The following is a 17,853-nucleotide window of genomic DNA, read 5'->3' as shown; positions in this document are numbered from 1 at the left end:
TTAATTTTTTAAATTGATATTTATTTAAAATAAATAAGGTGTTAACCTTTGCTATAACCCATTGCAGTTCCCAAATCACGGTAGGGAGTTAAAAAAAAAATTTCCCCTTTTGTCCCCAATGTACAGGAGTGGTAGATCTACTGAATTATCAAGGCTTATAGTACAACAAGATCTAAAAACCTGACTGAAACTCACGCGATAATAGGTCCACATATATATAACACGCGCAAACGGTTTTTATTGTAAACTCCAGTGCCCTCTGGATTACACTTCACGACTCTTTTGCTTTTCCCCCTTTTCTTCAACCCATCTGCCAAATTGCAAATCCCCCTTCGATTTCACCGTCATTTCTCACTTTCCAGATCGCTCACTCACTCCGCTGGTAACAATTTAATTGATTACTATTGCTTTCTTGTTCTATTTATAGATCTAGTTCAATTAATGCTCTTCCGTTACGCCTTGTTCGCTTTTTTCTATTAATAGTAGGAAAACTTTATTTAGTATGCAGAGAAACGGATCTAGGATTTTAAGTTAGTAGCTGCGGAGGCTACTGCACTCACTATTCCTTCTTTTTTTTTTTGTTGTTGTTGTTAAAATGAGTTAGGATATAGCATAAATATATACATATTTCTTAATTAAATTTAGGTATATATAATTCGAGTGAAGACAGCTCTCTGTGTGTGCGCGTGTGCGTGCGTGCATCTGCTGCACTAAGGTGGATCTGCTCATGCTAGCATTAGATTTGCGTTCTTGTCAGTTGAGTTATTTCATTTCTGTAGTTAGATTTGAATGAATGGTTGTTTGTTTATTCGTTTTAAATCATGAAATTCAATATGTATAGTAGTATGTTTGAGTTGCTGTTAAGCTGTTCAGTAATACCATATATGTGATATGAAGTTGTTTCTTGCTCTATTAGTCAGAAAAGTTTATCCAATATGTAGAGGTGGATCTACCTAGTATGACCATTTGGTGAGTGTCCTACTACTAGTATTAGTTGGATTTGGGTTAGCTTGATTTGAGTTACTTCTGGATTTTATTTTCTTCTGCTTCTCTAGCATGTAGATCTTATGTGTGATTAGTTGCATAATGAGTGTTTAACTTACTGCCAAATTCAATATGTATGATAATACGTGTGAGTTTCTGTTAAGCTGCAATCAATGTGGATATGTAGTTGTTTCATGATCAATCATAAGGAAGATCACTAACACTGATCCTTATTGCAGAGTTCCTGGAGTAATCTACAGAGATCTTGTATTTGTTGTGGTTAGATTGAACTAGTTTCCAAGAGATCGGTGTTTTTGTTGAAGAATGGCTTCCCCGTTGATTTCAACGAGGAGATATTGGGCTATTTTCCTTTATGTCATTCTTGTTTCTCATGCCTGTAATGGGTTTTATCTTCCTGGAAGCTACATGCATACATATTCAACAGGTGAAGAAATCATTGTCAAAGTGAATTCCTTGACTTCGATTGAAACTGAACTTCCATTCAGCTACTATAGTCTTCCTTACTGCAAGCCCCCAGGTGGAGTCAAGAAAAGTGCTGAGAATCTGGGAGAGTTGCTCATGGGAGATCAGATTGACAACTCTCCCTATAGATTTAAGATGAATGTCAATGAATCTATTTACCTGTGTACTACCCCACCCTTAAATGAGCATGAGGTAAAGCTGTTGAAGCAGAGGACCCGTGATCTGTACCAGGTTAACATGATTCTGGATAATTTGCCTGCTTTGAGATATGCCAACCAAAATGGGCTCAAAATTCAGTGGACAGGGTTTCCAGTAGGCTACTCACCACAAAACAGTAATGAAGATTACATAATCAACCACCTTAAGTTCAGGGTTTTGATTCACGAGTATGAGGGTGCTGGAATTCAGATAATTGGTACTGGTGAAGAAGGTATGGGTGTCATTTCAGAGACTGACAAGAGTAAAGCATCTGGTTTTGAGATTGTTGGGTTTGAGGTGGTTCCATGCAGTGTCAAGTATGAGCCAGAAAAGATGACAAAACTCCATATGTACGACAATTCTTCGTCCATAAGTTGTCCTCTGGAGCTTGAGAAGTCTCAAATAATAAGAGAGCAAGAAAGAGTGTCTTTCACATATGAGGTTGAATTTGTGAAAAGCGATATTAGATGGCCATCTCGATGGGATGCTTATCTGAAGATGGAAGGTGCTCGGGTCCATTGGTTCTCAATTCTCAACTCCTTGATGGTAATATTTTTCTTGGCTGGTATCGTTTTTGTTATCTTTTTGAGAACAGTTAGAAGGGATTTGACCAAGTATGAGGAATTGGACAAAGAGGCTCAGGCACAGATGAACGAGGAGCTTTCTGGTTGGAAGCTTGTGGTTGGTGATGTTTTTAGAGAGCCAAATCACTCGACTTTACTGTGTGTTATGATTGGAGATGGGGTTCAGATTACTGGAATGGCAGTTGTCACTATTGTTTTTGCTGCATTTGGTTTCATGTCACCAGCTTCACGAGGCATGCTGCTGACAGGTATGATATTGCTTTATCTCTTCCTGGGGATTGCTGCTGGTTACGTTAGTGTGCGTGCTTGGAGAACAATAAAGGGTACTTTCGAAGGTTGGAGATCGGTTTCTTGGTCAACAGCATGCTTCTTTCCTGGGATTGTCTTCGTCATCCTCACTGTGCTGAATTTCATTCTTTGGGGAAGCAGAAGTACTGGGGCACTCCCCATCTCATTATTTTTCACTCTCTTAGCACTCTGGTTCTGTATTTCAGTGCCCCTCACCCTCTTGGGCGGATACCTTGGAACACGAGCCGAGCCTATTTCATATCCTGTGCGGACGAACCAGATTCCTAGGGAGATCCCTGCACGCAAGTATCCCTCTTGGCTTCTTGTTCTTGGTGCTGGAACTCTGCCGTTTGGAACCCTCTTTATTGAACTCTTCTTCATCCTCTCTAGTATTTGGCTTGGACGGTTCTACTATGTTTTTGGCTTTCTGCTTATTGTCCTCCTCCTGTTGGTTACTGTTTGTGCTGAAGTTTCGGTTGTGCTCACTTATATGCATCTTTGTGTGGAGGACTGGATGTGGTGGTGGAAAGCATTCTATGCATCAGGCTCTGTTGCTCTCTATGTGTTCCTTTACTCCATCAATTACTTGGTTTTTGACCTCCAGAGCTTGAGCGGCCCAGTATCAGCTATACTTTACCTTGGTTACTCTTTGATAATGGCAGTTGCAATTATGCTGTCAACTGGCACTATTGGCTTCCTCACATCATTTTACTTTGTGCATTATCTGTTCTCATCAGTGAAGATTGACTGATCAGGTGCACAGGGTAATTACTGTTGTTGGATGGCTAGTCCTGCGATAAAGAGCATCTAAATTGCAGCCAAGGACCTTTGTACTTCCTATTTTACTGTCATATTTTGAGGCTAGATATTTTGTTAGTTCAAAGTTGTGATTTAGCTTTTTCATCCTTCATTGTGTTTAATCACATTTTCCCATATTTCTTGTATCTTGATAACCTCTACTTTCAATGGACAAATTACCAGAGAACTGATTTTAGCTGATTACCTTACTTTGTAATTGAAACGGAGGATACGTTTAAGGTGGTTTTGTTCCATTTCACTTTTGGAACGAATACTGTGGTTGTATTTGGGTTCGTATTAAAGTCCCATGCTTTTGTCATGCGGCTGGATAGTTTATTTTCTCAAATGCACTCTTTCTTAACTCCATTGGTATTCAAAGTGATTTCTAGCTCGTGTTCTGACATTGCTTGAGTTGTAATTATTGGAAATATAGAGAACCAGTGGGGAAGTACCCGTCCACTGATACACTTTGCTGGACGCTTGGTACTGAATGGTGTATATTTGTTTGATTTATAACCAGCTACCGTGTCTCAGATAAGAGGTCTTCAGGATGCAGAATGATGTGTGTTTCTTATGATACTCTTATTCAGTCTGCATTTATACTGCTTCCCATGGTTGCAATTTTATTAGTTCGTTTTTGCAACTACTTCATAACTAGTGTGAAGTACTTTTACGTTTCTTTCCCTTCCAAATGATGTTGTTGGGTTAGCTTGTGCGCAGCTTTTCTAATTATTATTACTAGGTACTTGCTAAATTCCCGCCATAGGTATCCAGATAACTCTTTTTGCCAAGGTTTAGATGAATAGGAATCACATAGGATTTTCTGCCTCTGCTGGAACCAGAACCCCGGTCTCTGATAGATATTTATTACTCCGGACTCTCCGTTGCAACTTCTTTTTTCTTTTTAAAATTGATCTTTTTCTTGCCAGCTACAGCACTCGGAAAGGCAAATATTAGAGAAGGCGAAGACTAATAGTTGGGTAAGTCAGAACCACATAGCGAAAGTCTACCTATGAAAGTCACTGAAAAGAGAGTATCAAAAAGCTAGGAGCTTTTGATGTGTGAGTCAACCTGAGAGGAGGTATTAAACCCTTAAATGTTGCAGTTTCTGTCGACCAGCCGCTCTTAATTAACATTTTGCTTCTGCGACTTATGTAGTCAGTAGCCACGAAGTCAACATATATGTCCTTAAGTATCATAGGATTTGTAAGTTTTGACCCATATGCCCTGTTATTCCTGCCACCACCTTAACCTGCTAGTAGGAAAATTGGTAGTATTACACCTGTTATGATCTATATAAACTCGGAAAGGTTAAAACATCTTCTACAATATCTACGGAGATTATGAAGGAAACAAATGGTAACCATTGATCATTTTGATCTTAGGCACACTATCTTAGTGTTAGTAAACATTCTCAAATCTGGAATCGGACCTCCCTGGCAATGGGATCCGTTCAACGTTGTAGCAGTTTCTCACCAGTTTACTTTAATGGAAGCTCTCATTCTTCTCTTCACGTTCGCCATTTTCTCCTTCACCTCCATAAAAATTCGTCCCAGAAGCGAGCAGTGGCAAATATGTATAAGAGTTGGAGATTTCTCCACAAGTCTTACTCTATCACTGCTGGTCTGTCTGGTAGTACCAAAATATATATTTTGGTATGCATATCCCATGATCATATTGATATCCATGAATTATACTTGGCTTGCCAAGACTTCCAATACTTTCCTGGATTGGCTACAAGGAATGTCTCCCTCAGTGCCTGTTTTCAATATTTTCGTCGTAACAACACTTGCCACTGTCGGTCTGAACCATGAAGATCAGCAACCTAGTTCAGGGCATGAAGCAGTTTAACAGATGGAACATCGAATCTATTTGTACATTTTTGCAAATCCAAATCATGAGTTTATCACTTGCTCCACACTTTGATCAAGTGTTTTTTTTTTGGTTATTACTATCTTGCCTTGACAAACTTTATTTCTACGTTCTAACAAAAGCATCCAATTTAAGCGTTTGAAGTTGCGGAGATCTACGTCTAAATTTGTGGTCGTTGCTCAGAGAAGGTCATTAAAGTGTGTACAAGATCTAAAGTAAATTTTGTAAGAGCAAATGAAGTTTCTATGTATAGTACTTGGCTTTAAAAATACTCTTTCAGCCACCAAAAATATGAATATTTCTATATTTTAATTTAACTCAACCATAATTAATTTTTCGGAGAGAACCATCAAAGATTGTGATGAAGTGATAAATACCTTTCCATCTTAATCAAAAGTCTCGGTTTCGAGCCTCGGATATAAAGTTGCCTTTGAATTGGCAGCACTTTACTAATAAAGTGAAATTTTAAATTCGAATTAATCGGATCCCAATGCAATAACCAAAAATAATAAGAGATCTTTACACAAATAGCTATCAAAATTACTATTTATTACATAATATATTATACATGAGTCTGTTACTTTTAATTTTAATAGTTGGGTGGGTAGTTATTTAGATTAATTCTTCAAAATAATATTTCTAGAGAGAGACTTTAGCCTCGAACGGCAAATAGAAAAGAATTATTGGGGAGGCGGCATATATTAAATTCATCTCAGCCTTTTTCAAACTAGCCGTTAGAAGGAGGTGGACTCCCAACTCAGCACAAGACCGCTCTTCTTGTCTCTCTCTTTCCCCCCCATTATACCTCTCAGCTTTCTTTCCTTTTTTCCTCCTCAAATTCCCCCTTCTTCTTATTCCTTCATAATCCTTTAAGTTCTCTCAAAATCATTTGCTTCTTGTAGAAGTCAACAAACAGAAATGTTCACAGAAGGTTTGGACGAGTCTGCAATTAACTGGATCAAACAGGTAAGTCAAATTTCTGGTACAATTGAAAAAAAAGTTTGCGACTTTGTATATATCCACTCTTTTTTTACACCTGGGTTCTTGTTAATTTTGTTTCCTAATTGATTCTTGATATGGTAATTTTTTTGGGTGCAGGGGACTGAAGTAAAACAATCATGTAATACAAGATCGCCATTATCTGAAAAATTTGATGATAGATACTCAATTCCCAGATCTCCGTTAGCCACTTACACCCCAAATTCACATATATTACCACCCTTGAAATTTCATTCGGGTCTTCTAAAACCCCTTAACACAGTGAAAACCCTCAGTATAGACAGCAATGAAGATGATTGTGATTACGACTTTGATGATGATGAGAGTGAGAGTGTGGCTTCAGCTTCAGATGAACTCGATGGCCATTACTCTGAACAAGAAACATTGAGTACAAACGGATGTGAAGTTAAAGGAGTTGGATTAAACAATCGACATGGCTCCACGCTGAATAGAGGAATTTTACAAGAGAATCTTAGAGTTGAAGTACCAGAAAATGGTATTAGGAGATTTAGTGAGCTGGAGTTTATGGGAAGTGCACAGAAAGCTACACTTTTGAGTAGTGTTCCTAGCTATCTGCGTGATAAAGTTCAACCACATAGTGCATATGTAAGTTGCAACATTACTGTTCATTCACATTGTCAACCTCGACTAGTTTGCTATATTATCTACTACTATCTGATATATATATTAATTTTACTTTTCCTTATACTTTGAGGCCATCTATTGTACCTTTGCGATTAGCAAAGAGTTTGGTATTTGCCCTTTCATTTAAGTGGCTCTAGCATGGACTGCTCCAGTTTTCTAGTATCTTGTCATTGTTACTGGATATTGCTATTGCTTTTTCCATCTATTTTTCTGGTCCTTAGGTTGCTGGTATTATCTTTCTAACCTTTGTTGTTATTGTTCTATTATTTTTTTCATCTTCTTGAGCCAAGGGTCTCTCTACCCCAAGGTAGGGGTAATGTCTACGTACATACTACCTTCCCCAGACCTCCACTTATTAGATTATACTGAGTTGTTGTTGTTGCCTCTAGCATGGAGTGTGGGTAGATTATTCGTCTTAAAAAGCTTTGGGTAAAGGTTCAAATACCCACTTTTTTTTTTTGTTGTGGTTTAAAATTACCTTCTGTTATGCTTTAGTTCGGAGGAATGTTAGGGTCAAAGGCAAATATGAGACAACTTGTTAATGGATATTTAATGATGGAGGGTAAAATTAAGATATTTAGGTAGCATAGAAAGGAGTATTATTAATTTATGGGAAAAGGTTCAATTATCTACTATCTGAAATATTTTACTTTTACTATTCCTTATACTTTGAGGCCATCTATTGTACCTTTGCGATTAGCAAAGAGTTTGGTATTTGCCCTTTCTTTTAAGTGGCTCTACTATGTACTGCTCCGGTTTCCTAGTATCTTGCCATTGTTACTTGATATTGCTATTGCTTTTTCCATCTATTTTCTAGTCCTTAGGTTGCTGGTACTATCTTTCTGACCTTTGTTGTTGTTATTGTTCTACTCCTTCCGTTTCAATTTATGTGAACCCATTTGACTGGGCACGGTGTTTAAGAAAAGAGATAATACTTTTAAACTTGTGGTGTAAAATGAGGCACATATATTTTGTGTGGCTATAAAGCACTGCGTAAAGGTAAATTGTTTCCAAATAGGAAAAAGGGTCATTCTTTTTGGCACGAACTAAAAAGGTTATAGGTTCACATAAATTAAAACGGAGGGAGTACTATTTCTTTTCATCTTCTTGAGCCGAGGGTCTTTCAGAAACAGGTTCTCTACCCTCAGGATAAGGGTAAGGTCTACAAACTACCAGTGGCGAAGCCACATATTCACAAGGGTGGTCAGTTGACCACCCTTCGTCGAAAAATTGCATTGTGTAAACAGGTAAAATATTACGTTTTAGAGGTATATAACACATATTGAACACCATTTGTAGGGAATTTTTTTTCACTTAATTTGAATACCCTTGGAAAAATTCCTAGCTTCGCCAATGCACACTACCCTCCTCAGACCCCACTTGTGGGATTGTACTAGGTGGTTGTTGTTGTTGTTGTTGGCTCTAGCGTGGACCGTGGGTAGGTGGTTGTTGTATTAGGTGGTTTTTTAAGATTCCACATCTTAAAAAACTTTGGGTAAAAGGTTTAAGTTACCCACTTATTATTTATTGTGGTTTAAAATTACCTTCTGTTATACTTTAGTTTGGAGGTATGTTAAGGTCAAAGGCAAATATGAGACAACTTTCTAACGGATATAGTATGTCGGAGGGTAAACTTAAGATATTTAGGTATCATAGAAGGGGGTAACTTTTAGCCTTTTCCCTTCATTGATTGATTGGTTATATGATCAAAGTTGAGTTTTTCTTGATAAGAGGTTAACTGTATGTAATGCAGGCAACACCTGTTGGTAGGCTAAATGACTTAGGAACCCCAAGTGCACCACCCATTTTGGATATTGGAGCAGATGAAGATAACTCTGAACAAGAATGTGGAAGTGGATTGAGCACTTCTGGAGGGTTGTCTGGAACTGAGCACAATAATAAGAAACATATTCAAGAAACCCCAGAAGAGGCCTGGTATCCAACTCAGGACAGCAATAAGAAAAATATTCCAGAAGAGGCTTGTCATAGAAATGAACAAGTTCTTTCAGAGACTGAAAGCCGAGGGTATGAAAAAGTGAAATGACATATTCAGCATATGAAACATTTTTGCAGATGTCTTTCATTTCAATGACAGTTTCATTTTGGTACAGGGAAGATAAATCAACTTTTGTGGAAACAAACACTGTGCCCTCGTTCCAGCAAGGAAATTCTGTGGGATTTCCAAGCCGTTATGATACCAGGTTTTACTTTTTTACTTCAATTATCTTGCTGCCTCAAAAGCTTAGGGTTCAAAAAAGATGTGTACTTCTTCTAAGTCTTATTTATTAGATTGCAATTACTGAGCATTTCATTGACAACATCAGTCAAAATGGATGGCAAGTTCTCTTGGCTTATGATGCCTGCATTCGTCTATGCCTAAATGCTTGGGCAAGAGGATGTGTTGAAGCACCGGAATTTTTACGCGATGAATGCCAGCTGCTTCGAGGTGCTTTCTGGTATGCTAGCTTATATTTTCTCCTATTGAATCGCTTAAAAGCAGCTTTAATGGCTAGAACACTTTTTCCATGACTAATACCATTCCCTAACTATCTTATTCAACTTCACAGCTTGCAGAAACTGTTGCTCCAACCTCGAGGCATGCAGACAACAGAAAGGATCAATAAGACAAATGGACAAACATTGCCCTTGAAAGTGAGAAAATTAGTGGGGAAGGTTCGTGTGGAAGGTATAGCTCAAGAACGCTTGTTTATGCTTAACTGTTGAGGTAATAGGTAGTGCAGCTCTTTGGTTTTTATTTGTGTGTGTGTGTGTGTGTGTGTGTGTGTCCGAGCCTCGGAGGTAAGGTAGGTAATTTATAGTTCAGAGCTAGTTATATTTTCTTTTATGAAGACAGATTTGAATAATAAGTTATGGTTTAATCCTGCAATTTCTATGAAATCTTGTTCCCTTCTTGACACATTACTTTCTGGTTAAAGTTTAATAGTTGACTTATCTTTCGACTAAGATGTGTTAGAATGGGTAGTTCATTAAATAATACCTGTGAATCATATTTGTTTAATAAGTTATGGTTTCATCTACTAATCTCTGTGACATCTTGCTCCTTTCTAGGCACATTATTTTCCAGTTAAAATTTGACAGGTTGACTTATCTTTCGCCTAAGATGTGTTAGAACGTAGCCTTTTAGATGTTCCAGATGAAGAAAATGAAATAAAACTTGTGACACTATATTGCAAGTAGATATCTTATTCTGTAATGTAATGTGTATCTTTTACTTGCATAGTATATAATGCTTGACACCATCTCAAAACCAATTGCAGTAAGAAAGTTAAGAATCATACCAAAGAGGAAGCTTAAGAGCGCAAACTCAATGCGAGGTGCAATTAGCATGCAGGCAGGTGCGGAATATGTCCGACATGTTTCTTCACTGGTGAAAAATGGAATCAATTCTCTTAAAATTCATTCATCTCTGCTGACATCCGAAGGTTAGTACTTCTTATTGAATGATCTTTTCTCTTCAATTGGATCACGGAAATAAGTACTCCCTCCGTTTCAATTTAGATGAGGTAGTTTGACTCGGCACGGTGTTTAAGAAAAAATAGAAGACTTTTGAAACTTGTGGTCATAAAAGCTTAAGGGTGTAAAAGCTTTGTGGGGCCATGACATTTGTGTGGTTATAAAAGCTTCTCTTTAAGGGTAAAATAGGTAAAATAAAGAGTTTAAAATTGAATTATTTCCAATTGTAGAAATGTGTCATTCTTTTTGGAACGGACTAATAAGGAAAGTGTGTCATCTAACTTGAAACAGAGGGAGTACCAAAAATGCCTGTGGAGTTCAAAAAACATAGTCTTCTAAAAGGTTTACATGATTCGACACGAACGGCTTGCTTGATTCTCTTAGAATGATTATTCTAGATGATAAAATAGCAGCCTGATTGACGTTTTTTTCTTTTCTTATTTCCTGATAAAGCATTGATGGTGATGGTCTTCTCTAGGTGAAGATAATATGATGATTGAAGGGTGCTAAAAGGGGCCAATGTAGACCTAAAATCATATGAAGAGAAGTGTATCAAAAGAACTACTACCTCTCGCAATTAAGGCAACATTCTTAATAAAATGGAAGCAACGAACCATATAGGCGATGCCAACTAGTTGTTATATCTGTATTAGATTGTATTATTAAGGAGGTTTTCTAATGTGGTTACGGATTTGTGTGAGACTTGGGAACACTCTAGTTTTAAAGAACTCCTAATTTGTTCTAAAAGACAAAATATATTGGAATGGGATGGCCCGATTCATCCAACCGATCCAACCTAGTTTGGTATTGAGGCCTAGTTGATTCATTAACTAATAACACATTGATGGTCTACATCGGTTCTTATTTACGTGTTAAGAATTCATGCACGCTCTAAAAATAAGTAGATTTCTGGAACTATCAAAATCAAACAAAAACCATGTAGTGTTTTTAGGATCCTCGTACATAAATAACATAGTTGTTTTCCACTATGTTGTCTGCAGAATACCTGAGATGTTTAGTTCTCCTGAAGAGTTCAATGGAAGATACTAAATCTGAACCAAATTCTGCTGTTATGCTGCAGCCTGGAAGTGGTGATCACCATGACTTGTAAGTTGTTTTTTTTACTTCATACTGGTTCTATAATGCTTATAATCCAGTTGAATAATCCAATGAACTGTGTCCTGAATATTGTTAGGATGAAAAGACTTCCAGTTGTGCGGTTATCTTACAATAAGCTTTATGAGAGACTTAGGGAACTTCTTTTTGTTACGTTCACTTCTTTTCTCTGATTAGAATTTGCAAGATGAGGAAAAGAACAGTTATGTCAAGATTCCAATTGTATGGTCACCTTTATAAGTAGTTTAGAAATATGATTGTTATATTTAGATTTTTGTGACACTATGCCCCCGATGTTTGCATTCTCATGTGTAAGATAGTCCTGTACTTCAGTTTTCTATTTGATATCGAAAAAGCTATGCGCAGATGTTAATTTCTCCAGACAAGATAACATATTTCTGAATACAGTTTCCCAGAGAACCAAGGAGATGCTCTTTTGCTTGAAGTACAGGATATGAAGAGAAGTACTTTGGGTCGAACTTCAATACCGATCTCAGCCGTGACTGACAGCAATGTATGTCAAAACCTCCAATAGGTCATATTGTTATGACTATTTTATTCAGCTTTCAAATTCTTATTATACCGCCCTCTTACATCAGTTTCGTAACTATTCCAGAATGATAAGATTCGCTGGTGGCCGATTTATCATGATGATAATGAATGTGTTGGGAAGGTCCAGCTATCAATCATTTGTACATTGACAACTGATGAGACAACACAAGTCAAGGTTTTTAACAAGGACACTCCACCATATTTAACTTCTGTCCCGTGGAATCTGAATGTTTTTGTCGTAATCTACGTTAAATAGGAGAAGGAAGTAATATGAGTAGGTAACATCATACATTTTTCAACTGAAGTCAGAAGAGTAACATTTAAATTTGAATCTGCTAAAAGTATGATTCTAAGATTATTCATTATCTTTCCCTTAAGGTGGTGGTTGTTAATTCATTTTGCTAAGTGTAACATTCTATCAGCATCATCTCCTATCTCTGTTTTTGATATTTATACATATTTTCTAGCTAGCACATAATGTTTGACATGAAAGATATTTATATATCTACAGACTGGAGACTTAACATTAAGCCATTTAACTCGAGGTCTTTATCCTTTGGCCCTTTTTGACTTGAGGTCTCAAACATTTTTCTTTATTGTAGCCAATAGTATTATTTGTCTGTTATTATTAAGATCTACATACTCAAAACTGCTGCTGGTGTATGGTGTCTTAGCTCATTTGTGCAGGAGTTAATAATAATTTGTGACATGCATTCGATTCCCATTTATGACAGAGTGGACCTATTGCGGAGACTCTTGCATATGATCTATTACTGGAGGCTTCCATGCGTGCTCAACAATTCAGTGCACGAAGTTTAAGGTCTGAGGGACCTTGGAACTGGTTACTGACAGAATTTTCTGAGTACTATGGGGTCTCAGATACCTATACTAAATTAAGGTATGCTTGTGATATATGCAAATGTTATATCCTTTAATGTCTCTTTTAAGAAAAGCTGAATAAGTAGAGTTCAAATAGGTACCTTTCATATGTCATGGATGTTGCTACTCCAACGAAAGACTGTTTGGAGCTCATTCATGAGTTGCTTGTGCCAGTGATGAAGGCAAGGAACGACAAAAGTTTAACAAGACAAGAGGTATCAGACTCTGAACTCTCAAACCTTCGATGATGATGTGATTCTGGAAATTTAGACATTTTACAGAATTATTTCTTAAAATCCAATTCTACAGCAATGCTAATCTAGTTTTCCCGTAAATGCAAGAGTTCTCAAACCTTCTTAAATTAATTGCAGCATCCTTTGTCTTTTCAAATATGTTACTCTCTTCTGCCATTTTATTTGACCTGCTTTACATTTTCTTTGAACATTGATATTCGGCTCCTCTATGTAGAAGCTTTGTGTGATCCTGAAGAAATCGCCTCCCCGAGTAGTGAGATGTCATAGATAAATGGTATCATAGAACAATGACGCGACCTAGTTTCTTATTCAGAGAGAAAAAGATATATTTAAAGAGGAGGTAAAAGTATTTTCAGAAACTAAAGCGAAGGCATATGTTACCATTTACAAGTGGTCTATCTAATTGATCCTTTACCTTTTGCTATTTCAATACTGGCTTATCTTTTTGAATTGTTAAAATCATTGTAACTGGACATGCTAGTTTCAGTAAGCCGGCAAAAAGTTCACCTGAGCTGAGAACTCAAACTTACAATTTTTCTTGTTTCAGAAAAGTTTGCTTCTGGATTGCGAAACAGAAGTTGGAAGTCTCTTGGCCACGGTGTTTGAAAACTACAAGTCCTTGGATGAAAACTGTCCCACAGGTTTAGCAGACATTTCAGCTCCTGTAGCAGAAACTGCAGCACCAGCACTTGCTCCTGCCGTTCAAGTTTACACTCTTCTCCATGACATACTTGCTCAAGATGCTCAGATGACACTTAGAAACTATATACAGGTAAATGAGTAGAGCATTCGGTTTTCTGGTTTTGCTTACACTTTTTTGATGTCTCATCATAAGTCTAATGAAACTATGATTTAACAGATAGCAGCAGCAAAGAGGTGCCGGAAACACATGGTCGAAACTGATGAGTTCCTGTCAACAAACTTAGATGGCTTTGTCATGGATTCAGTAACAATAACCACTGCTTATTCGAAGATGAAGAACCTTTGCTCCCGCATATCAAATGAAATCCAGGCAGATATTAAGATCCACAATCAGCATATACTTCCAAGGTATGATGCAACTAAAAGTAAGATGCATTTGATATCAATCTGTTGGTGCATATCCATGATTATATTGTCATGCGTTTCAATGAAATTCATGTCAAGTTAGGCTTAAAAATGCCGATAATTACTGCTCCAAGTTCTCGTATTATGTTGGCTGTTGCAGTTGTGCAACTTAAACTGCCAATAAAAACTTCAGATTGTCTTACAGTGGGAACATTCGTTTTTCAGTTCAATTGACCTTACAACCATCACGGCTTCAGTTTACAGCACTGAACTGTGTAAGAGGCTCAAGAACTTTCTCGCTGCATGGCCTCCATCAAGTCCTTCTCTACATGTGAATGAACTTTTGATTGCAGCAGCTGATTTTGAGAGGAATCTAGACTCATGGAACATCAGGTTATATTGAACGCAATTAAATTTGTATCTAAGCAAAGAAATTGTTATGCTTTCTTAGACAAGTCATTTAACCTTTTCTTCCATGATTCAGTCGAGTGCAAGGTGGTGTAGACTCGAGAGGTCTCTTTCATAGTTATATAATGGTATGGATAGAGGATATGCAACTTCACTTACTTGAGCTTTGCAAGGCAGAAAAGGTAACTCAGCTCTTAATCTTCACTTGAAATAACTCCTTTTGTTTTGTTATTGTGCAAGAGAGGCTTAAAGATTTTCCATATTCTAACTATCACCTCTTTCAGGTGTTATGGTCTGGTGTTATTACGAACTATTCTACTTCTCCTTTTGCTGAAGAAATGTTTGAGAAAACCAAACAAATGTTAACTGAGTATGAAGTAGTAATCAACCGTTGGCCTCAGTACACTGTCATTTTAGAGAATGTAAGCTCTATTTTCGTATCCATGGAAACATATAGACAGATGCTTGATGCTGTTTCATGGCTGTGCAAATGTATAAATAACTGAGAACCCCTTCCATTTGCTGATTAACGCTTTCTGTTGATATCACAGGCTGTTGCTAATGTAGAAAGAGCAATTATAAAAGCCATAGAGAAACAGTACAATGATATCTTGACCCCACTGAAGGATAGCATTCCAAAGAAGCTCGGCATGCAAGTTCAGAAATTAGCAAGAAGGCAATCAACTACTCTCTATAGCATTCCTAATCAGGTAACTGCTAGTAATAGATGGACAGGTTATAACAATTAGTGTTGTAGCAAAGAGATGCATAGGCTGCTAATACACACAAATGCAGAGGAAGCATAACTAACTAAATATGCCGGGGCCTTGTTTTGACAGTTGGGTACTTTCTTGAACACAATCAAGAGAATTCTGGACGTTCTACACTGTCAACTAGAAGACATATTGAAGTCATGGGCATCCTATCTACCAGCGAATGGAGAGAAGAAGTCCAATTTCGGGGAGCAACTGAATGGAGTTACGGTATTACTGAGGACTAAATACAAAAACTACATGCAAGCAATAATAATCAAGCTTGCTAGTAATGTAAGCAACTACTATCTCATAATTAGCTATTTATCAGTGAGAGTAAATCTTGTGATGTATTTACTCCATGTGTTTTACCGTCTATCATATCACACTATTGTTTGGAATATAAATGCATGGAATGAGGTGGTTAAACTTTCTCTCTAATTTGGCTGCTTCAGATGCAAGCAAATCGTTGCACACGTTTGCAAAGGATTTTGGAGGAAACGAAGGAAACAGATGGGGAGGCTGAAATCCGTGAAAGAATGCAACTGTTGAATTCACAACTCTCAGATTCCATAAGCAACTTGAAAGAAGTCTTTACAAGTGTAATATTTGTTGCAATCTGCCGTGGATTTTGGGACAAAATGGGACAGGTTGGTTTATCTAGTGACCATCTCAAATTTGAGCTATTCAACTACAATAACTAATCTTACCTTTTTTCTTTTTACCCTTGAGTTAATGACATTTTGTTCTTTTCTTATACTAGATCATACTAAAATTCTTAGAAGGAAGAAAAGAGAACCGCGTATGGTATAGTGGTTCTTACCATGCTCTTGGGGTAAGTGGAGCTAAATTTCAGTATATATAATGTAGTAATATTTATGCAAATGGTTCTTGAAATATTTGCATGGTATGATTTACAGATTCTGGATGACATATTTGCTTCCCAAATGCAAAGATTGCAAGGAAATGCTCTACAAGAGAAGGATATTGAGCCCCCTCGTTCAATTGTTGAAGCTCGATCTATACTTTGTAGAGACACCAGTAACTGTCCAGATTCCTCCAACTACTTGTATTTCTAGGAATACAACTGAGTTGGTCATTCATATGCTCTTCCTATACTTGTATTTGTGTATTACTATTTCTTCCTGTTCATATATTCTTTTGTATGTAAAACATCCAATTCTTTGTAAGTTGTCAATCAATAAGAAGTAGGCAATCCTCGAACAAAATACTTGTCTCATAAAAAATCCAGTTATTTCGAGTCATAAACTCATCCAGAAGTTTTGGTGTGCAATGCTGGAAAGAAGCAAATATTTGAGTCAATTGTGGACGCTTCTTTGATGCAGTGACTCCATATATACCAAGTGAGAAAGAATCTTTGATTGCCTGTTGTATATTCTTCATGTTGTTTAGTTTGGGTAATTTTCTAATATGGGATCTTAGTCAATTTGGTTTTAGAAACCTATTTCTTTTAGCAAGTATAAATAGAGTGCTTGAATAACTACGATTCAATGCAGAAAATAATTACCTTTCTGGTGACTGCCATGAGTTTAGACAGTAACAACTTGTTTGGATGCTTGTTATGTATCGTTTCATAATGTATAGTATAGTATGTATTGTATCGTCTTGATGTATGCAATGTTTGGATAGATTAATGTATTGTTTATCGTCGTTTCATGATATTATGCACCAACAATATGAAGAATAAACTTGTAATATTATAAAGAAAAAGTAAGGTATAATAAGAGGTAATATTATCATATAAAATAGTAGGGTAAAGGATAAAATAAGATTTTTAATAATAAAAAAGGGCAAGATGAGAGAGAAAAGCAAGTCGATACGCACAGAAATTAATGTGCGACTCATAGCCATTTAATGACGGAAGACACAACCACAACATCAAGTGAAACAAGTAAATGGTATACGTCCTCCCTTGAGATGTTTAACATCCACCTCCGCCTCCGCCTCCGGTCACAACGCCAGCAGCTAACATGGAGGTGTTCGCAGCAGCGATTCTGCAGCAGCTGTAGCACCATGACTTGCAGTGTTATGAGCAGTGTGAGACTTTTGCTTGTGCTCGCCGGACTCTCCACAATTGAAGATGACTATAGACATTACTACTAGAGACGCAACAATCATGCCAAACATCACCAGCAGCCCGTAACCACCATCAACAACGTTGTATTGAGCCACCATATTTTATTATTTACTTTTGCTTCTCTTGACTCTTGAGAAATTTAAGCAAATCAAGAGCGGTAGAATAACATGCAAAATATATAGTACTTGAATTACATGGGGTCATTTTCGTTGGTCGTAAAAGGCGGCCTTGTTTTTTAGACTTTCATTTTATGGCATTGTTGGCCAATTCTCTTTCGTGTGAATTAAGACTTGTTATCTCATTATTGGCCAAGTCTTAGCCACAAATTCCTATAAATAGGATGCCCCTTTCACCATGGAAACACACCTTCAAGTTTCCTGTTCTTTGTCTTTCTCAAACCCTTTATCTATTGCGAGTAATCT

At 37.1% G+C, this 17,853-nt stretch overlaps 2 protein-coding genes across 2 annotated transcripts; both read left to right on the top strand.

Moving 5' to 3' along the window:
- LOC109228799 (transmembrane 9 superfamily member 12) lies at positions 209-3,696 on the top strand. Its single transcript, XM_019394003.1, has 2 exons — positions 209-382; positions 1,224-3,696. The coding sequence occupies exon 2, from the start codon at positions 1,309-1,311 to the stop codon at positions 3,286-3,288; it is 1,980 nt and encodes a 659-aa protein (XP_019249548.1). The 5' UTR covers positions 209-382; positions 1,224-1,308; the 3' UTR covers positions 3,289-3,696.
- On the top strand, positions 5,943-16,720 carry LOC109228798. The gene is made up of 22 exons (XM_019394002.1): positions 5,943-6,173; positions 6,306-6,812; positions 8,605-8,876; positions 8,963-9,052; positions 9,176-9,307; positions 9,419-9,537; positions 10,130-10,294; positions 11,327-11,432; positions 11,850-11,955; positions 12,058-12,168; positions 12,728-12,891; positions 12,970-13,087; positions 13,674-13,898; positions 13,986-14,176; positions 14,399-14,566; positions 14,658-14,763; positions 14,866-15,003; positions 15,133-15,291; positions 15,421-15,627; positions 15,789-15,983; positions 16,097-16,168; positions 16,254-16,720. Exons 1-22 carry the CDS (start codon positions 6,126-6,128, stop codon positions 16,410-16,412), a joined length of 3,558 nt encoding a protein of 1,185 aa, XP_019249547.1. The 5' UTR covers positions 5,943-6,125; the 3' UTR covers positions 16,413-16,720.

This window comes from Nicotiana attenuata, chromosome 7, assembly GCF_001879085.1.
Source record: "Nicotiana attenuata strain UT chromosome 7, NIATTr2, whole genome shotgun sequence".
NCBI classification, from domain to species: Eukaryota; Viridiplantae; Streptophyta; class Magnoliopsida; order Solanales; family Solanaceae; genus Nicotiana; species Nicotiana attenuata.
Note: the sequence above shows the minus strand (reverse complement) of the source record. Positions and strands in the feature narration are given on the sequence as shown.